The sequence below is a fragment of the Mustela nigripes genome, chromosome 15 (genome assembly GCF_022355385.1).
Source record: "Mustela nigripes isolate SB6536 chromosome 15, MUSNIG.SB6536, whole genome shotgun sequence".
Classification (NCBI taxonomy): domain Eukaryota; kingdom Metazoa; phylum Chordata; class Mammalia; order Carnivora; family Mustelidae; genus Mustela; species Mustela nigripes.
The window spans coordinates 53,291,745-53,314,564 of record NC_081571.1 but is presented as its reverse complement, the minus strand read 5'-3'; the positions used below and the strand labels follow the sequence as shown (position 1 = coordinate 53,314,564).

The 22,820-nt window shown below is 36.4% G+C and overlaps 1 protein-coding gene and 1 long non-coding RNA gene across 5 annotated transcripts in view; one reads left to right on the top strand and one right to left on the bottom strand.

Annotated features, from left to right (window-relative positions):
* UCHL3 (ubiquitin C-terminal hydrolase L3) overlaps positions 1–22,820 on the bottom strand; it is a 59,518-nt gene that overhangs the window by 1,134 nt on the left and 35,564 nt on the right. The window contains exons 5-8 of one of the 4 annotated variants that reach the window (XM_059377833.1): positions 21,930–22,121; positions 17,623–17,698; positions 10,692–10,750; positions 9,869–10,102 (exon numbers count right to left, since the gene is read on the bottom strand). In XM_059377833.1, the coding sequence (XP_059233816.1) occupies positions 10,019–10,102; positions 10,692–10,750; positions 17,623–17,698; positions 21,930–22,121 (411 nt within the window). In that variant the 3' untranslated portion in view covers positions 9,869–10,018. Of the gene's footprint in view, positions 1–9,868; positions 10,103–10,691; positions 10,751–17,622; positions 17,699–21,929; positions 22,122–22,820 lie in introns of those variants that run through there. The other 3 variants (XM_059377832.1, XM_059377835.1, XM_059377834.1) reach the window with 3 other exon arrangements.
* LOC132002726 (uncharacterized) overlaps positions 1–22,820 on the top strand; it is a 49,571-nt gene that overhangs the window by 9,583 nt on the left and 17,168 nt on the right. Inside the window, exon 3 of the long non-coding RNA XR_009399985.1 lies at positions 9,725–9,807. This is a non-coding gene — a long non-coding RNA (uncharacterized LOC132002726). The remainder of the gene's footprint in view (positions 1–9,724; positions 9,808–22,820) is intronic.

Genomic DNA, 22,820 nt, shown 5'->3' with positions numbered 1-22,820 from the left:
TACTTCAGGAAGCATTATAATGGACTCCATTTTATTTTTACAGAGATAGACCTCTTGGCATGGTCTAGATAAGCAAAAGTTTATAGGGAAAGACCTAACAGTATGCTGTGTAAAATATAAAGAGCTATTTATTGTAGACAGGAAAAATTCTTTTCAAGATATATTGTCAAGGGACGCCTGGGTGGCTCAGTTGGTTAAGCAGCTGCCTTCGGCTCATGTCAGATCCCAGCGTCCTGGGATCGAGTCCCACATCGGGCTCCTTGCTCAGCAGGGAGCCTGCTTCTCCCTCTGTCTCTGCCTGCCATTCTGTCTGCCTGTGCTCGCTCTCACTCCCTCTCTCTCTCTGACAAGTAAATAAAATCTTTAAAAAAAAAATTTTTTAAAGATATATTGGCAATGCGGGGCACCTGGGTGGCTCAGTGGGTTAAAGCCTCTGCCTTCAGCTCAGGTCATGATCCCAGGGTTCTGAAACCGAGCCCCACGTCAGGCTCTCTGCTCCAAGGGGAGCCTGCTTCCTCCCCTCTCTCTCTCTCTGACTGCCTCTCTGCCTACTTGTGATCTCTTTCTCTCTGTCAAATAAATAAAATCTTTAAAAATTTTTTTTTCAAAAAAGAAAAAGATATATTGGCAATGCAAAATTAGCCTTTTAAAAAAAATTTGTACAACAAAATGATTATACGGTAATATTTCACCCCAGAAAAATTCTTTGCCAAAGAGATGCTCTGTTCATTGAACCCTCATGGCCAGAGAAAAGTTTATTGGATGCTACATCCAAAGAGCAGGAGTTACTAATTTTTAGATCAGTTTTTAATTGGTATCCTGACATACTCAGCCAATACCATGAGAGAAAACAAGATTTTTCTCATGCATAACTAGAATTTTCAAAATCAGACATTAGTATTGTCTATGTTTACTGCCCTACCTGTCGACTAGATCTAATGTCAGGTTAGGGTAGTGGTCATAAATCAACATGTCACCCACCATTAAGTATCCACTTCTAGTTTGGTCCCTTTGAAAGAAGTCCGGGGCTTATAATTCTTAAAACTCTCAAAAGCATGGCTAGAATAAGAGCATCAATTATGAAGGTAGTACTTAGAGACAATTACAAGATTTAGAAAAAGAATGAGAAGAACTTTTCAAAGTTAAGTCCAAAAGGATCTTAATAACACTGGGCTCACAAACCTAAACTGAAAGTGGCTTTCAGCAGCTTGGTTGACATTTCTGCACGTCCTTAACACCGTGTATGTGGTAGCACCTTGCAAACCACAACATGCCTTATGCTACCTTAATGTCGTCCATCACCCAGACATACCCTACCAGTACAAGAGGTCAGTAACGATTACAAAATTGCTAGGAGGGCACTAGATATTTGCAGTAGTGTGGCTACTGGCAATAAAAGTTCAGATTGAATATGGCTGGGAATAGTCTGTTAGTTTGACTTAGCTTTTTTTTTTTTTTTTTTTTAAGACTTTTACTTGTTTATTATACAGAAATAGAGGCAGTGAGAAAGGGAAACAAGCAAGGGGAGTAGGAAAGGGAGAAGCAGGCTTCCCGCTGAGCAGGGAGCCAGATGCAGGGCTCCATAGGACCCAGGGATCATGACCCAAACTGAAGGCGATGCTAAACAACTGAGCCACCCAGGTGCTCTGAGATTTATTTAACTTTATCTCAGTTGTAGTATTTACTTTCTAACCTCCTTCTGACTTCCTCTTTTCCAACTGTATGTGTTCCAGAAGAAAACCAGATAGAGGCATTACGCCTTAGAGCTTTCAAAGCAACCATGGAGATGTAGTCAAAGAACTATTGATATGTCCTGTGCTGTGGACTCTTCCGTGGATCAGAGCCAGCCCACATCTACCCAGATGTGGGCACTCATCAGTTGCCTCCAAATTTCCAGCTCTCAGAGGTCTATTCTCAGCATAGAAAGCCCAACTGTAAAAAGTGGAAATTTTAATATCCGAATTTTCTTTACAGGAGTTGTGATAAAAATTAACATAGGTTTATATCACAAACCCCATAGTGACCTTATCTGATCTCGTTTTGTTGCTCTAGCACCATACTGGAATTCGCCAAAATTCAAATAGCTTGTAAATGAAGCATAAGCAGTTATAATACCTTGAAATGTTGAAGTAATTATTCGGGGTGATTTAGATTCTGTAAACATAGCTATCAAAAAGAAAAACAGCATTCTGGCCCTCAAGAGTAAAAGATTCAGATAAAAATGTTTTCCTAATGAGCAGTATGCTTTGGTATAGTATTATTACAGGAAAGACCAAAATTCCAATCGTCCTTGCTAAATTGCATGTCTGCTAACTTCAGCTATTTTGAGATTTTTTTTAAAGTCAAACCATTTCTGAGTTACAGAAGAAGTATGCACAGTTCCCTTGTGCATGGAAACGAAATGTGATCTATTCATTCCATCTTCTTATTCAAATTCTTCCAAAAATTAGGTGAGTCTCATGATTCATGACACAAACTTTAAAAATATGTTCAATACAGGTTATTGCACTCGTTGGGGGTGATTGTGATAATAATAACTATCTTTTTTGAGTAGGCTTTTATGTACCACAGTTACAATTCTCACAAAAAACCCACATAAGGGTACTTTTATCTAATATATTAATAATTTTCCTAAGACCAACCACATAGAGACAGAACTAAGAATCAAACCACGTCTGAAACCAGAGCCTGAGCTCTGTTCCTGAATCAATGACATTTCGGTGGGTTTTTGGTAGAACCACTATATTTGCTGCCGTAATGTCAATATCATGCTGTCAATCAAGCATTGTGAAAACACTGAGATTCAATCTTTGTTTCATTTTAGAGACGGAGTGGGGAGAGCAGCTGGAAAGGAAGGGAGAGAATCTCAAGCAGGTTCTAAACCCATCACAGTGCCCCTCACGTTGGACTTCGTCTTAGGACCCCAAGAACGTGACCTGAACCGAAATCAAGAGTCCAACACTTAACCAACTGAGCCACCCACAAGCCCCAAGAACACCGAGATTCTAAATTACCAAGGTCAGAAATTTTCTAGTGAAGCAATTCTCATAAAATAGCCATTTAGTGGGAAAGGGTACTAATTGGATATTAGGGGGAAAGTTCTCCCTTAAGAAGTTCCATCAGCCAGGGGCACCTGGGTGGCTCAGTGGGTGCCACTGACCTCTGCCTTCGGCTCAGGTCATGATCTCAGGGTCGTGGGATCGAGCCCCACATTGGGCTCTCTGCTCGGCGGAGAGCCTGCTTCCCCTTTTCTTTCTGCCTGCCTCTCTGCCTACTTGTGATGTCTCTCTGCCAAATGAATAAATAAATAATCTTTTTTTAAAAAGTTCCATCAGCCAGAATCTCCAAATTCCATAGGTATTTAATTCTCCTGCCCATGGTTTATCTCTTCAGCTGGGTTCTAGAATCACGCAGCTCAAAGTGGGAGTCCTCAGACCGGCAGCTTGGGTGCTTGTTAGAAATGCATAATATCGGGCCCTATATCTAATGGCTGAATCAGAATCTGCATTTTGGCAAGATCTGGCATCTCCAATGCTCATTCAAATTCAAAATGTTCTGCTAGATGACACATATCTTATCCCTGCCTCCGTGCCCACAGTTAGATCCCTCAAGCGTCCCATTTCTTACCTGTGTTCTCAACTTGTCTCTATTTTTTGTTTAGTATTGCTTATCCTCACATAGAAATACTCTTTTTAAAAAAAGTCCTCTGCTGGGCACTTGGGTGGGTGAGTCAGCTGGGCATCTGCCTTCAGCTCTGGTTGTGATCCCAGAGTCCTGGGATCGATTTCTGTGCAGGGGCCTGAGCGGGGGGAGTGGGGGGAGGGGTGTCCCTGCTAAGCGGGGAGCCTGCTTCTGCTCATATGTTCTCTCTCTCAAGAAAATAAATAAAATCATTTAAAAAAAATTTTTAAATAAAAAAACCTAAAAGTCCTCCACTGATCCTGATTCCACACACCTAAGACCTCATTTCTCTTCTCTCAACCATGTGCCTTGAAGGAGGTGCCTATATTCCTTGAATCTACATCTTCGCCTCCTGTTTGTGTCTCAACCCACTGCAGGAGAGTCTAATACAGTTTAGCTAAATGTCATCTGGCCCTCTTCCATTTGCCACACATTGTGCCAGACTCTGAGGATAACATGGTGTGCAAGAGACATGGTCCTTGTCTTCAAACGACCATCTCTGAAATTGTTTTTACATGGATAACCAACTGACTCTCTAAGTTACCAATTCCACTTTTCATTCATTATCGGATAGGAGGATTCGGCTGTCTTCCGCAAGTCAGAGACTAAAGAGATTTTGCAAAAATGTAAAATACTGACTGCTACTACTCTTCAAACTTTTTAAAGAAAATAATTATTGTTTGAATATTGTTTAATAATAATATATTCAGAAAATTTGTTTTAATCTTTAGTATTTGTGGGTCAACAGATATCATCCCTATAGAAGTTCTCTTTCTGGGCCCCTCAATATTTTTTAAGAATGTGTAGGGCCTTCTGAGACTGCAAAGTTTGAGAGCAACTAGATCAATTTTAAAACCAGGTTCGTTGCTCAACAAATTGCTAAAATCTACATAGCTATCAACTCTACAGTTAATATAGGAGGGGTATGAATAAATTGGCCTAAGCATTTTCTATTCCATGTTTTATTCATCTAGCTAAAGATGTTACTTTCTCTAGGCATTTCATGCACATTAAGAAAACAGTAGTTGACCACTATCCCTGAAAAACAAAGCCTTCACAGGAATATTTTTAGTATCTGAAATACCTGCTCTTGTCTCCTAAAAATGAAACAAAGTAAAAATTAAAACAGTAAGGTGAACAGTTGGCTTTCAATATTCCTTTGTCTTTCTTTTGCCCAAAGCATTATTATCTAAAGTTCTTAAAATCAGTACCATTATGCTCTTATCTTGAATACTTCATGTGTCTCTGATTGTTAAGCCATACCAGACTATGGCTCTAAAAGCAATTCTATTTAACACATTAAAATAAAGAAATATTTAAGGCATTTGCATTTTGTTTATGAAAGAAATCAATTTCTCAGACGAATGTGTCTTTTAAATTATACCCAAACCATGAACTATGCTTTGGTCTCCAAGGTAAAAATACAAACAATGTAACATTCCCATCAACTGTGTACACACTATTATTAACTGTGTGTAGTCCTTTAGTATTGATGAAGGACAGGAGAAACTTCTGATTCCAAATACTTCATGTTGGAGGCAGAATAAAAAAAAATAACTGTCTGCTACTTAGTCCTAAAGGAAAATGCATATGTAACCTGTTGTCATCTTCTACTCCAGGCAGTTAAAACTCTCAGTAGGCAGGATGATGTTTCAGCAGACAGGTTTTAGGACATTTTTAAATGGTCTGATTTACGACATTTGCCGGTGTTGCAAGTCTTTCATGTTTAGGATACAAATAAAACCTCAAGAAATTTTTCATCTTGTCCTCACAGAACATGTGCAGGATGGAGACTTTATCCTTTAGCTCTAAAGGGATACACTACTGAACATAACTGGTATTTAAATACAGTTTTTAACTAAATTTAAAATTTTTAACTAAATTTAACTATACATGTTGATAAAGGGCACACTTTGAATCAACTAAAATGTGTCATTCACACTATTGGGGATTTATTCTTGACCACATGGATTTTTATTCTCAATAATTCAATTTATACTCATAGCTGTCTTATGGATTAGAAAGGCTTTATTATATATCTCTAAGCCTTTTAAAGATTCTATGTATTTTATTTTATTTATTTATTTTTTAAAGATTTTATTTATTTATTTGACAGACAGAGATGACAAGCAGGCAGAGAAGTAGGCAGAGAGAGAGTCAGAAGCAGGCTCCCCGCTGAGCAGAGAGCCCAATGTGGGGCTTGATCCCAGGACCCTGGGATCATGACCCGAGCCGAAGGCAGAGGCTTTAACCCACTGAGCCACCCAGGCGCCCCAGATTCTATGTATTTTAGAGAGAGAGAAGGAAAGCAGGGGGAGGGAGAGAGGGAATGGGAGAGAGAGAGAATCTGGAGCAGACTGCTAAGTGTGGAGTCTAACATGGGGCTCAATCTCAGGACCCTGAGATCATGACCTGAGCTGAAACCAAGAGTTGGACACTTAACCGACTGAGCCACCCCAGGTTCCCTAAACTTTTTAAATAATTAATTTTGCAAAATAGCTCTTAGTATAGGTTATGTATACTCAATGCCTCTAAACTAGGGATTCCCAACTAGCCCATCAATTAGACAGTGAGGTAATGCTCATAATATATAGCCGTTAGTGTCTACAGAACTTCCCACTATTATCTAGGTATGGAAATGGAAGTGTCATACTGGGGACTCTCATCTACAATGTAGGCAGAAGCAATAGAGAGGTTCAAAACCACTATCCTAAACAAAGAAGTCCAGAGAAAGACTTAGAATAATTTTTATTCAAAGGCAAAACAAGTAAAAATATACAGGAAACTAAGGCATGAGGATTGGTCTGATCCACTGGCACCGTTGGCACCAGGACACTAAATTTCTTTGTTATACTGAATCATCTATAACACAACAGGCCATACTCTGAAATCAAAAGAAGCAAAAAAAAATGACAAAGCTTACTTAATGGCTATCTAAAAACTCAGTATTTTCCACACTTGGTTTTTAGTGGTAATTCTGTTGAGAGTACAAGAAACCTCCTTTTAAGATCTTACCAGAGAATCTTAATAAAGACATTAACTATTAAACTTTATACATGTATGTATAAATCCTTCTAAATTAGCTAAAAACCTTCTGTAATGATTACATACTTTTCAAAGTGGCTTTACTTTAATTTCAGCCAAGGATTTAAATAATCCACAGAGAATTTAGATCAAAGTTATTTGCCTATTCTAGGTATGGATATGTGAACATGTGTGGATGTGTGTGCACGTGCATATACATGCACATGGGTATCTCTATATTTGTTCCCAGATGATATATACACAAAAATATATACATATATACAAATACATATATGTGTGTATATATACACATATTTACATATATGTGAGCTTTCTCTAAAGGAAATTTCTTCAGATAGAAAAATGTTTTAGATGTGATGAAAATATTACTTTTTGCAATTTTCTCACAAGCACCAATGTAAGAATCATAAGCCTAGAGATGCTACTTTGAAAGATATTACAGTAGACAGACAATAGCTGAAAATGTCTCTTAAACTATATTATTTTCAAAATGAGATAAACAGGTTATATGTTATACACAACCCAATTACAAAGCTTACCTAATAAGCACTGTACACAAATCTAAGTTGGAATGAAACTAAATTTAAATCATGTTTGAATAATTTTTATACAGTATTAAAGATGGTTTCCACTTGAGACATGTTAAAATTTGATCACCACAGAATACAGATAACCTCGGTTTTAGTCACAAATGAACACGAAAAATATTAGAGGTTAAATATGGATATCATAAACTCTATTTCAGTACTTAAAAGCAAACCATTATACCTGCTGAAAGATGTTTAGTTAATTCCCAAAAGTCCAAGTAAAAACATTTAAAGTTTCAGTTCTTTAGTTCCATTTCTCCCAAATGTATTAATCATTAACAAGTTCCAGAAATGTCCCATTTGTTGACTACCCTGTCTCTCTACCAGTTTCTATATAAAATTAATCATCAATTTCTTCTGTAAGTGCTAAATTTTAAGAAAGTGACTAAGCAAAGTATTATAGTTAATACAGTAGTAGGACTAAAATCCTAGACATAAATCTAAGAGAAAATTTTCAAATTTTGAGTTTCACAAGAGACTAGCATCTTAATGTGTGTGCAAAAGAATGCCAGTCCTAAATGGTTGTTCCATAAAACATCTAGAAAATGACATTCATAATACATAGATTTTTTTTTAAAAAGCTCTGAGTTCTGCAATGCTCCCACCCAAAAAACCTATATTTTAAAAAATTACCTTTAACCCAATGTTTTCAACAGATACTTGACTTCAAACCCTTCTTGCCCATTAAGTCTGAAAAATTAGTATTCATCACAGCAAACTTTGAGAAATGATGTAGATTTTTGGTGATAAGTTAGATACTTGGAAAAAGTCAGCAAGGGAACCAAGAACTGTTTAGGAATACTTGAAATTTTAAGATAATATACAAGACAGCTGGGAGTACAGAATGCAAATAACTGATGGAAAAGCAGAGTGGAACACTTGGTTTTACTGGCAGGACAGAAGCACCAGTCTCATACACTACTGGTTGTTTCAGATGATTTCTTCATCCCTATTGCCATCACTTCATTCAAGCCTTCTTCACCATAGAGAGTTTGAAGGTCTTCCAAAGGGACCCTCCTCCTTATAGTCTATTTTTCTAATCCAGTGCTTCCCAAACTTAATATGCATATTCATTACCCAAGGATCTTGTCGAAAACGCAAGTTCTGATTTGGTAGGTCTATGGTGAGGTCTAAAATAACTCTTCTTTAGCAAGTTCTCAGGTAATGCTGATGTAACACTTTGAGTAACATAGATCGAATCAATTCTCTACGTCACTACTCCATTACTCTTCCTGAAATACCACTTATCTCAGGTCACTGCAGCAGAAATCTAGGTCACCTCAGTGAATCAGGTATACACGTTTACACTCAATGATTGCTCTAGAACTTCCTTCCAGACCAATTTGGCCTTTCTCCTAACTGTTACAATCCTTCCAACCCAACTCTATTTTTTTTTTTTTTTGAGGTAAAAGGAATGTACAGTGAAGTACAGATTTTAAATGAACAATTCACTGAGTCTTGATAATTGCATACACCTGTGTAATTAATACTCTCCCCACAAAATATAGGGCATTGCCATCACACCAAACCTGTGTTTTGATCCAGCTCTATAAATACTCTTCCACCTTTCCTCTGCCTTCCACTTCTCCTTCAAGATGCAGCTGAAGCCCTCCCTTCTTCAGAACACACATTAAATTCACACACATAGCTCCGTCTAAATTATCACTTCTTTTAAGATTAAGCCATCACCGTCTCTCACTGACCTCACAAATCTCTCTGCCTTCATTCTTATCTCCTCCCCAAAATATTATCCACAGAGGAGTCAAGATGATCTTCTGAAATTATAAGTCAAATCAGGTCACTCTCCTGCTTAAAACCTTCCATGGTCTACCATCACACTTGCAATAAATCTAAATTCCTTTTTCTGTTGTCCTGTATCACTCAGCCTCTCCTCCTACGACCTTACATCTTGCCACCTTCCCCTTCACTTTCTATGCTCTGGTCTTATAAGCATTTTTTCTGGCCCCACAACACCATAAGATTTTCCTACTTGAGGGACTCTGTATTTTTTCCTTTTATTCTTCACTACCACCTTTCTCGGGTTGGTTTTTTGTTTGTTTGTTTGTTTTGGTTTTTTGTTTTGTTTTTTTAGCTATTCAAATCTCAACTTCACAGTTACTTCCTCATAGGAGCCTCCCCTGACTACAAATTCTAAAGTAGCCACTCAGTCACTCTCTAACACAAATCTGACTTGGCCTAACATCTATCATTGGTGTGTCTCTTACTGATGTGTTCTTTATCTCTTCTCACAAGCACATAGGCTCCAAGACTGTGGAACTTGTGGACTGTGTTCATGGCTGTAACTCCTGTACCTAGGACCATGTCCAGGTCATGACAAGTCAACACTCTACAACTGCTTGTTAAGGGAGTATGTCAAAATATGTGATATATCATATATTTACACTATGCAGATGGAAACTGTACCTGTGCCCAAGACAAAAATCTCCCATGAAATTTAAGAGAATAAGAAGCCTATCACTAGTTCCCAGACAAGGTAAGTCGTTCACAAGAAACAAAGGGGAGAAAAGAATGACAGCTTTAACGTGGGACAAAAATAAAACGCAGATTAAGTCAAAGTTTAATTCACATAAAGTTTAATCAGTCAAGTTAATGAAAATATCAAAATTTTTGAGTTAGTGTGTGGCAGCGGAAATTTAATTTTTGTTGCAAATAATACAGTATTTGGTGTTTCCGTCACTGACAAGCTATGCTGCAGATAGAGCAATTGCATTGAATCTCAGTTCATCAGGGTCACGTTCCATAAACTTCTTGCAAACTTCTATGGCATCCTATGGGGGGAAAAATGTGTAATTTTTCAGTTTATAAACTTGTGTTTTCCTTTCAAATGATAAATGTTTCATATTTTCCCAATTCATACTAATCTTTAGTGCAGACGTCTTTTTCTAAATACAAAATAATTTAAAGCACAGACCAGAAAGAGTGAATCTTCAAGTACAAAACTTGAAGATAGAGTAAGTGTTCTTTCTTAAAATACTTTACAGAAACTTAACTTGAAAATTACTATCTCAGCCACACAATTTGTTCATAAATCTAAAAATCTCTAAAATTAGGATCAAGATAAAGATAGTGGTATCTTGGAATCAGTGAAATATGGGAAAAGATGTGCCACTCTTTCAATACTATTCTTATCTTTTTGAAATTTGATACTTGTTCACAAAAAGAACTCTGAAACTCTCTTCTTTTGGTGTAGATTTTTAACACTAACTCATAATTTTCTTTTTGGATTTTCTCAAGAGGGTAAGGACACAGAAGCATTCAAATGCAGAGAAAATGTTATTCAAGTGATCTTTAGAAATATTTTAAAGATAACAAGAACATTGATAACACTTGAAGTAGGCCAACAAGTTTTATTGTTACCTCTAATAAAGTTTCATCACTAGTTTCCCCATGGTTAATTGGAAATGGTTTCCGTCCATCTGTGGAAAATGAATAAACAGTTGAAAGTTTAGCTGCTTATACAGGATAATGTACTTCCATTTTCCTCTTCCCACAAGTGAGGCGAAAGTTAAAAGATACTGAAAATGATATATCCTAAAATAAATACTTTAAATGTGCTATCAGTATTCTTTATATTAAATGTTATTAGACCTTGCTTCCATGTTTGAAAGCCTAAATTCTCTTCATAAAAAGAATCTATAAGAAATAAACATTGGAGGGTGCCTGGGTGGCTCCGTAGGTTAAGCCGCTGCCTTCAGCTCAGGTCATGATCTCAAGATTCTGGGATCGAGTCCCGCATCGGGCTCTCTCAGCAGGGAGCCTGCTTCCCTCTCTCTCTCTGCCTGCCTCTCTGCCTACTGTGATCTCACTCTGTCAAATAAATAAATAAAATCTTAAAAAAAAAAAGAAAGAAAGAAACATTGGTTTTAATTTCTTGAAAAAATGCAAAATTAACTAAGTCAGTTTTTAAAAAGCAACAACCCTAGTTTCTACCTACGAATATGAAAAAACTTATTTCAAATCAGAAGGTACCCAAGACTGACATGCTTATACCAATGAAAGGGAACCACCACAAGATTTATATAGTAATATATATAATATATAGTAATGTATAATAATAATTGTGTACAACCAAGGCATAAGCAGTATAGACCAACAATCTAAATAACCTAGGGTTATTTCACTGACCACCAATGTTAATTAGACACAATTATAAACATCTTGAATAAACTACTACTTTAATGAATGCTATGAGAAAAGGAAAAAGGAAAAAGTCCAATATTATATAAACTCATCCTAACCCAAAGTTAACTGATACTCTACTCTATCTGCAAATCTTAATCTCCTGTATCTCATAAGTGGCACTTCGTGGTGCAGCTGGATGGCTCAGTTGGTTAAGTGTCTGCCTTCAGCTCGGGTCATGATCTCCAGGTCCCGGGATTGAGCCCCTGCTCAGCGGGGAGTCTGCTTCTCCCTCACTGCTCATGTTCTCTCTCTTGCTCTCTATCTCTCTCAAATAAATAAACAAAATCTTTAGAAAAGAAAAAAAGACATTTCAAGTTCAATCCATAAAACGCAATCCCTTTATAATTCCATGGCTTCCAAATGTAGTAAAAATGTCTGAATCCATATACATACACAGTGATAGAGCTGGGCTGATACCACTGTGAAAGAAAAATATGAGGGAAGATTAACCAAACAAACCAAAAGGCAAAATGAGACAATTATTAAAACTGGATAAATAAAAATTTATTTATTTATTTATTTTTATTTGAGAGAGAGAGAGATCACAGAGGGAAAGGAAGAGGGAGAAGCAGACTCACTGCTGAGCCCAATTCGAGGCTCGATCCCAGGATCCTGAGATCAGGACCTGAACCATGACATTCAACCAACTAAGCCACCCAGGCACCTCAAGGATTTAATTATGGCTCAGCTAAGAATAAATGTTTCTGTGGCCATAATACTGTAACTGCAGCAGAACTAGGAGACTAGGAGAAAGGAAAGATTGGGAGGGTGGGTAAGGAATAAGGGTGACACTGGAAAGCTAAATTCTCATCTTCCTTGTGGGAAATGAAGAAATAGCACTGAGGCTACTTCCACCTCCAGCCACGCTGGAATAACTGATACCGGGTGACGCCTTCCACTGGAAACAACGAAAAAGCTGGAAGAAATAGCTGAAACGGTTGTTCTTAGACATCTGGAAATTGGTAGTTTGTATGTGAGCTCAACAGTAATAGCTTTCTGCCAGTTCACAAATGGGAAACCCACGCAGAGCACAACAGTCTTAATGAGGAGACTGCAGAGAAAGAGTGCAGGATTCAGGAATTTGCAAAGCATCAGAAAGAAGGTGGCTCCCCACTTCGCAGAGCTGTTGCTCTTTGTCTGGACTGGGTCAGGCCAGGATCAGTGTGCTGGGGGAGGAGGGGAAAGCGCAGGGAGCTCTGTGTCTGGGTCTGATTTTCAGGCTGGGGTGGCTGAGAGCTTGTTTATATACAAGAGCAATGGGTAAATCAAGAAATACACAAAGGGTAATGGAGAACACCAGAATAAACTATATGCTATTAGATTTAGAAGTGCTACTGTAAGTGAATGCTTTTTAATATATAAACGGGTCACTGTGGGTATCTTTATACTCATATTCATATATATGTATGTGAGTTATTTTTCTAATACATACAAACATTTCCTACCTCTGTCCTCTGAGAGGGCCTAGGAGCAATGATATCTTAGTAGCAATGAGCACACCTACCACCCAGATATTGGTTCTAAATACCATTTTCCACAGAACCAGGGCTCTATGGAGAAGTAACTGAGTAACAGAGCCAGGGCACAAAAAACCAAAGATGAAACTAGAACATCTTATTCTACCTGACAGAAAGTGCTTGAAGAATGACAGAAACCTATCAAAAGATCAAAAGGGTCAGCTTGACAGGGTTCCCTTCAAGGCCAAGTCTGGGAAAATGTAAGCATCAAAATAAATGATGATAATGAACTGTATGTACCCACTTGCATAAAATACGAATCCATGAGTCCATTCTGACATGAATGAATGAACGAGGGGGAAAAAGGAAAGCTTCTAATGTTGGAGGAATTTTTTTTTTAAACACCATTTGGCAACCATCATAGTGACAATTAATTAAAAATCATCAATGGATGCTAAATCTGATAAAGGCTTTATGAGAAAGGGTATATTTACATAGGCTCAAAGTATCTCCTGATAAAATATTTATTCATTACTTATTAATTAAAAACTATAACATGTTGACATATTAATAAGTTTAACAAATGCATTAGCTTTATAATGGAGAAATGCAGATAAAACCTAGACCAAAGGATAGAGGTCGGGGTGCCTGGGTGGCTCAGTGGGTTAAGCCGCTGCCTTCTGCTCAGGTCATGATCTCAGGGTCCTGGGATCAAGTCCTGCATTGGGCTCTCTGCTCAGCGGGGAGCCTGCTTCCTCCTCTCTCTCTGCCTGCCTCTCCGTCTACTTGTGATATCTCTCTGTTAAATAAATAAAATCTTTAAAAAAAAAAAAAAGGATAGAGGTCACCATCACCAGCCATGGGACAAATCAACATGACGAGCATCCTGAAATGATGCCCTGAGAACACAGTGCCACTTCTGTGGTGTATGTGCCAAAATTAGATAAATAATGAGGAAATATCAGACAACCCAAACTAAAAAATAATCTCACTTAAAAATAAATGTACACTTTAATGTATACTGTACACTTAAAAATAAATGTCAAAGACAGGGCGCCTGGGTGGCTCAGTGGGTTAAGCCTCTGCCTTTGGCTCAGCTCGTGATCTCAGGGTCCTGAGATCAAGACTTGCACTGGGCTTTCTGCTCAACAGAGAGCCTGCTTCCCCCTCTCTCTCGGCCTGCCTCTCTGCCTACTTGTGATCTCTCCTCTGTCAAATAAACAAATAAAATCTTTTTAAAAAATAAAATAAATGTCAAAGACATGAAAGAAAAGAAAAGATTCAGGAACCATTCCAGATTCAAGGAGACAAATGTGACAACTGAATATGGATATCCATATCCAATATATCCATATTATAGATATGATATCCATATCCAACAGGAAATATGTTAATTCCCTGATTTTGACAGTCACTATAGTTATGTAGGAGAGTGTCCACCTGTTCTAAAGAAATATATATAGAAATATATATAGAAATATTAAAGAATAATGGGTCACTGTGTCTGCAACTTATTTTCAAATGGTTCAGACACTTTAATTGAATCTGGGGAATCTTGAGTAAAAGGTTTATGGGAACTCTGTAAATAATTTCTATGATTTCTCTAAAAATTTAAAATTATTTCAAAATAAAATTTTTTTAAATGTTTCAGAGTACTCCTGTCTAGGGAGAAGATATATTGTTAGTTATCAGTTTTCTAATCTGATGATTCAATCAGTTCGGAATTCACTACCAAATCCATTGCTCTAATTTACCCATAAAGAGTAATTATAGCTATTTAAAAACATGTACTTTTCCTCCCCTACATATGCCATTAATGACATGAAGCCCTAAAGAAAAGGAAGGGGTGTTAACAAAAAGATGGATAACTCAGTTATTTTCATCAGTTAACTTTACAATTTAGTAGGGAATAAATATATTAAAGATACCCAGTATCCTTTGTTGAATAACTGTCTTGTAGGAATTAACTTGCACATGTCTACAATCACATAGCCTTATTTTTAAACAAATAAGGCTACTTCAAAATGATTTTTTTTCCTTAAAAAACCTATGCTGTTCTCTTAGTCACTGTTTTCTATTCACTAACTCAATAGTCTTCTTGCTCAACATTCCTTTAGAATTTATTAGGAATCCGCATCAGTGTTACTGCCAATCTCCCTTGCAGTGAATCAGCAACTGCCCATTTTCATTTGTCTTGTACCTTGTTCTCTATAGCATCTAAAAGAGTACTGCTATTCTTTAGAACTCTGAAATTCTTTAAACTCATTTAAAGAATGTAATCCCCCAAAGGCTCCGATTCTGTATCAGCCGTGATCATTCTTCTTACTAAAGAATACCTGACCAGCAAGACCTCAATAGTTCTGTCTTTCTTTTCTCATGGTCTTCCTTTTCTGATGTTCAAACCAATTTTAAAATCCTTTTGTACTGATCTTGGCGTGCTATAAGAAAACCATTCTTCATAGATAGCTTACTCTTGATATACATCTTCCCTTCTAACTGTCCTTTCTAGCCTCTGAGCTCAGGGAGCTAGCTAACTAAATGCATTAGTCAATGCCTTCCCATTAAGATGATCAGAGATTTCTTCCTGCTAAATATCTTTCTGATGTTACTGTTTGTTCTACTGCTAAGTCTCTCATCCGGAAAGTCCTCATCATTTCCATAGTTTCCGGTTATGGCTCATATTTACCGTTTCTCTAGCCTTTCCTAAGTGTACTTTCTTAAAGTCAACAAAATGTGTCTGGCAAGTCTCAGCACTCTCTTTACTTCCCTTCCCACTAGTTATTCTTTTTTTTTTTTTTTTAAGATTTTATTTATTTATTTGATAGAGATCACAAGTAGGCAGAGAGGCAGGCAGAGAGAGAGGGGGAAGCAGGCTCCCCGCTGAGCAGAGAGCCCGATGTGGGGCTCAATCCCAGGACCCTGGGATCATGACCTGAGCCGAAGGCAGCAGCTTAACTCACTGAGCCACCCAGGCGCCCCATAGTTATTCTTTATTATTCAAAATTCAGAGTAGGAACTCAGCTTCCTGCAATCAGGCAGATGTGTGAAATCCCCGATCACTATTACATCTTATCTCTAGATACAGACTTTTGTAGACTGAATTCACAGCGCTGGTCTTCCACACTGCCTTGCAGGTCTGTCATATGTGTCCGTAATGATGTGTTCTTTTCATTTCAGTTTGATTCCAACTCAGATCACTCTACTACTATACAAAACCCTCAGGGATGTAAGTTTCTACAAAATTATGTTTTTTACTTTCCTTGTCCCCTTTAATAGAGCCATTTCTTTTTAATTAAGTGTATTATTCTGTTGTTATATTCCAAACATAAAATCTATCTAAATTTTATAGACCTCATTTACAGTCACAGAAGTTCTTTCAGAATTCTTATGCTTTTAAATAAGCTGAGGAAAATCAAAGTGGCAAGTTAATACATAGACAGCAAGTAAGAAGAAAGAAAATTAAAAATTATGGTACCTAGAAATTGAAAAAGACTTCTCTTTTTATTTGGCTTTTTAAAAATTTTTAAAATTGAATTAATTTCTTTTCTTTTCTTTCCTTTTATTTACTTTTCAAGTAGGCTCCATGCCCAGAATGGAGCCCAAAGCAGGGTTTGCATTCACAATCCTGAGATCGAGACCTGAGCTGAAGACTGAGGATCAGATGCTTAACTGACTCAACTACCTAGGCACCCCTTATTTGACTTTTTTTAACCTAAGAAGAAAGTCTCATGGAAAAGGATAAGAAGGACTCACAATACTCACAATAAGTACCATATACCAGCCATTAAAGAATCATAATAAGTTTGTTATATCTGAATGGATCAATTAAAATTATGAGGATCTCCTCCAAAACTCCCCAAAATAGCCTATCTACAGTTAAATTTCTAAAAAAATAAGTGCAGGTTTAGGCCAAAATGCCAAATAATTAATCATGACTACTTTGACATATGCCTTAGGGAAGTGCTGCCAGAAAACACAGACTCCTGTGAAGTTAAAAAATCAGATGCAGGGGCGCCTGGGTGGCTCAGTGGGTTAAGCCTCTGCCTTTGGCTCAGGTCATGATCCCAGGGTCCTGGGATGGAGCCCCACATCAGGCTCTCTGCTCAGCAGGGAGCCTGCTTCCTCCTCCCTCTCTGCCTGCCTCTCTGCCTACTTGTAATCTCTGTCTGTCAAATAAATAAATAAAATCTTTAAAAAAAAAATCAGATGCAAAACAAAGAGATAGTACAAAAACCTAAAAACTAGTGATACTTATTATTGATTACAAAAATTAGTCTTTATGAATAGTACACTATATTTTAAAAGTTGTTTCCAGATCAAGATAGTTCATCCAGATGTTGATGATAACTAACTTAATAATTTAGTAAAGAATGCTGAAGTGATTTATAGGAGTTTCCTATGATTTTTACTTCCCTGCTTTGCTTGAAATACAAAGGAGGTATGCATACTTTCTTGAATTATAACTTATCAAACAGCAAAAAAAAAATTTTTTTTCTAGTAAAGAATCTTAAATGGAAAACTTTCATTATGTCTATTCAATGTTATAGGGCAATTAATATTAAACACAATAAACATCAACAGTCCTGTGAATCATAGAGACTTTCCCACTTATCATTTCCCTCCCCAGAGTAAATTTAAATAGTTCTTACCTAATTCATAGAGATGCCCATCTACATGAACTAATGCAATAAAATGAAGATCTACTTTTTCATCTATACTTGGTGCCTGAAATAGGAGGGAAAAATACATATGATGCACGTTAGTAGTCAAATCAATGAAGTACATGTAAATACATACAAATATGAAATGATATGAGAGAACACTTAACCAATATAATTCAAAGTTTATTAATCTTTGATATGGTAGACAAAGAATGAACACAACCACATTTATGACAATGACCTCAGGACATCAACCAGGAAAACATCGACTAAAAGCATATCTTTCTTAATCTCAATTGATCTAAGAACCTTTAATATTGTTCAACCTCAGAAGCCCTGGTGCCTAGCACAACGCCTGAAGCATAGGAGATGCACAATGTATACTTGCTGAATGAAATGAATGCATGAACTCATTTGTCTAATTTTTGATATTTTAAATAACAAAGTTTAAGAAAATTAATAGTGTAAGAGTTAAACTCCTTCCATGCTAAATTTTAAGACATCAAGAAAGTAAATTCTTAATGATCTGAACTTGACAATCTCTTTTTTGAAAAATGTTAATACAGTTTTAGAATAAAACAAGTCTCATTATCATAGATTCAAAACATTTAAAAATGAATAAATGCAGGAAACTAGCCCAAAAGAGTAAAGTGGTAGGGGGGGAGATAAAAGCAAATTAAAATGCAGTTAACTGTAACCTATGATTTTTTGCCTGCTTTCTTAGTGAACTACTTGAAATTAAAATTATACCTATTTTTTTGTTGTTTTCTTTTTTTTTTAGTTTACCAAATTCGATTTGCATTAAGCAATATCTGCTACATTTCTTAGAAATGTAAATAAGTTACCTAAAATCAAAACATGATTAAATAGCACTATGGTATGCAGTAAACTGCCCAGTTAACACTGTGTGTTTGCTATATATCAAATCTTAAATGGTCTGGAATAAAATATAATCATTATTAAATGCAAGCAGAAATTTTAGAGGCAAATATTTTAAAAAGGCATAAGTCAAATCACATCTCATATTAACATCCTATAACACAATAGTGTCTAAAATGTAAAGTTCATACTTTTTTCACCTTCAGATAATTTTATAATTTTAAGTAGTTTTTTAACAATAGCTTTAAGAAGTGTTTAGATGCAAAAAATTGAAAGCAACAGAATAAACATTACTATTTTGGATTTACTGAATATTTCTAAAACACGTACAGATAGAGGGACTCATCTAATCTCCTATTACTCTCATATTTCCTTCCATTTATGAATGGGAGAATCTCAACATAACATTAATATGGCAAACTAGGTATTCCTAACTTCGATTGAAAATCAAAGAATTCCACTGTTGGTAGGAATCAAAATGATCTACTTTTGCTGCTGCTCCAGTAGTAGCCTCCTCCCCCGCGCAGCCCCATTTGCAGTGGCCCCTAGAACAGGGGACTGCCACTAGGTTCTGAGGCAGTCCATTTCGTCTTTGGACAGTTTTGCTGAGTTATACTTCATACTGAGACTAATATATGTCTCCCAGTGTTTTCCATTGTCTCAGAAAAAAAGTCTAATCCCTCTTGAACATGATATTTCTTCAAATATTTAAAGATAGTGATAATAAGTTCCCTTACTTTCCTGGTCAGAGAATCAAAAAGTATTACTCATCACTCAAATCCAATATCCTCGGTTTACTAATAACCAGAAGAGAATCCAATTTTTCAAGGCTAAACCTAGGCAATTCTACAAAGTATAAATTCAATCTATAACAGAAACGTACTAGAAATGATTTTTTACCCAACTAGAAAAGAGTTTTATTTTACTCATTACTCATTCACTCAATTTAAGACAATTCTCCAATAGGATATCAAGTATTTTAATTTTCAAAAATTATAAACTATTTTAACACCATCTCTTCTTAAAAAAATAATACATCTTATAGCTTCGATTTTTCATATTTTGTTAGTAAATACAACCACGCTAGAGGAAAAAGGAGTATAAGTGGGGTCAGAGACCTGAATATGTATCAGACCCTGTGTACACTAGGTTTTTAAATCTGTTTTAAAGTTTAAATGAAATGCATTAAAAGTATTTTGTAAATTGTTAAGTGCTATAAAAGCATTATGTAACTTCGCAATATTAATACTACATTATCACAAATATAAGAAATCACTAACACTAGTGACTCATAATGGTGAGTCATTATACCTTCTATTCAACAGTGCATACTAAAAATATACAGCTCTAAAGAGGGCATGAAAAGCCTTCAAACTATTATTATAAAAGGTAAGTAAAGCTCAAAACTTCTAAGCCTTACACACAACCTTGGTACCTATTGCGAGCCTTTCCCTTTGATCAGACTCATTAGTCTGAGAGTCTAAAATCTGCAATTATCCAACTGCTTCAAAATTGTTCCACTTCAAATAAGACCAATAAAGTCAAAGTCTTCCATTTCAAAACATGACCAAGAAGGCAGATTATATACATATATGTATATATACATGTATATATATATATTTTATACAAAGGTCCCTAATTTACAATACATGTATTATTATCTCTGACAACTAAAAATAATATAATAAATCAATTAGAAATAAATTAAATACTAAATATAAATTCCAAATTGTTGAAAATAACATTTTAAATTTAATTTATACTTGTAGGCACTGGCACTGTTTTAAGTGCCTTCAAAGTACTGACCAACTCATCATCATGTAAACTCTATGAGACAGATAATATACTCATTTATTCTCAAGAAAACAGTTTAACAGCTAGTAGGTGATAGAATCTGGTTTCAAACTCAGGTGGGGTAGTTTAGAATCCATGCTATGCTATGAAAATACTTATGATGCTATAAAGCAACAGAATTAATATGGAGAGTGAAGGTCAAAATTATGTAAAATCATATAAAACTGGAAACACCAATTTTATGATATGTTCACTTATATTTAGAATATTTTAAAAGTACTAAGGAATCAATCATATTTAGTATCAATTTTGCCCAAGATAGAATTTCCAAAATTGGGGTTTTACTCTGATCAATTCACTTTTATCTCCTACTATGCCAAACAGTGTATGGCACAGTAGGGAAGCAACAAATATTAAATCGATAAATGAAAAAAAATGGCAAATGCATGCTGTGATCCAATGAGGAAAATGAGATAAGCAGTTTATTGACTGATACTCAGCATAAATGAAAAGCTATTTTGATGACCATACTGACATTTGGTAGAAACAGATATTTAAGGAAACATGTCAAGACTACTTCACAGTTTGTGTCTAGCTCTGGAAGAGTAAATAAAGGGAAAGAAAGAATGTTTGACACCTTTTAATTTTTTTAGCATTAAATGTACGAGGAATCAGACTTCCTCTGGCTTCAAAAGTTTGGATTTCCAGAAGCATCAAGTTTCTTATAAATGGATAGCATACATCAAATCTTTCAGATACAGCATTTCTAGGTAGACTCTGCCAAACCACAGTCATTGCTATTAACAATCTCAAACATCACAAAGAAAAGAGCTGGAGTTGCCTAACCCTACAATTTATTTCAATCATGAGAATTATTAGAATTCCATCATCAACCTCAACATTTAATATAATTGGCAAGATTTTAAGAACAAATGTACTTTTTAATAGTTTTTAATATAATCAACCTAAGAAGGAAAAATCATAAAATTTGTGGGAAGCAATTCTCAAGGAGAAAATCTTCACCTCCTACTTGGAAAAAGATCTTTAGAAACTGAATAGGTAGGGAAGATTGGATCAAGATTAAACCAAGTACCTGAGACACCTCAGGGAATAAAATAGCTTAGATGAACACCCTACACCATGAAGGATTGGGTTAAGGATAGAGTAAGTAAAGTGACCCCTGAGCATGACAAGAGACCATAGTCATGTTCAGAAACATGAAAAAAAATAAAGAGATGGCAAAGAACGCAGAAGGTACACAGCATTTGTTGACCTGGGTCAACTAAATGAAATCAGAGAGATGAAGGTTAAGAGAATACATATTCACTTTAACAACAGACAGGAACTTAAACATTGTCATGAATGTCGATCAGTATTCATCAAAAGGCAGGCATCCTAATGCTGGCGGGATATGGAGTGGGAAGATGAATATTCACCGAGGCACTGGTGAAAGTCAAGCTAGACTGCAAAGCATAGAGGTATGCTTGCAATCTTACTGGGGGAGAAAAAGCTAATGGTTGAGTGAACCAAGAGAAAAGCGCTTTGAAGACTGAAGAAGTGTAAGGAAAAAAATGGACTATCCTTGTCACTGGAAGAAGAGATGGAAGATTGACTACACTTACAACAGAATGGAGACCCATAGATGGTAGGCGTAAGAAGGGTCGCCAGCGACGAAGACGGAGAGATGGACTGGTAGCTTTTGCAGGGCCTACATGGTTACGTTTGACCCAGGGCAGGGATGCATGGTGACACAATGATGAGGCCTTCGTTCTGCAGTGGCTAGAATGAGGCTGTGATGAGGATGGCGAGGAGGACTACATAATTAAAAAAGAGAACATTTTACTTAGACCACGTTACTGGGCGATCATTTTTTTTCTTAAAAGCAACGTATGGTCATATTTGTCTTTATATGGTCTAGTACTTTTAATCAACCATAATCTAGAAAAGGATCATATATGAATGTTGGTTAAAACTGGATAAAGTGGAAATATATAAGGTATAAGGTTATATGCCATAGCTTCTGTAAGGATACATCTAAAATATTTACCTACTCTCATTTGTGTAGCACAGTCTCATGGAATTATTTAAAAGCCACTAATAATGGAATTATCACATCAAATTGTTTAAAAAACAGAACACACACACACACAGAACACACAACATGTAACACATACAAAATACAAAGAATACTGTGTAGAAAAAAACAATATGGTGACAGGCAGTGATGAAAAGAATTCTTTAGTGGGAATAAACTCTAAGAGGGGAAAAAAAACCCTTTAAAATATAAAGAGGAGTAGAGCAATCCTCTGAAGCTGATAACCTGCATTAAGTATTCTTTTACTGGGCGCCTGGGTGGCTCAGTGGGTTAAGCCGCTGCCTTCGGCTCAGGTCATGATCTCAGGGTCCTGGGATCGAGTCCCGCATCGGGCTCTCTGCTCAGCAGGGAGCCTGCTTCCTCCTCTCTCTCTCTCTGCCTGCCTCTCTGTCTACTTGTGATCTCTCTCTGTCAAATG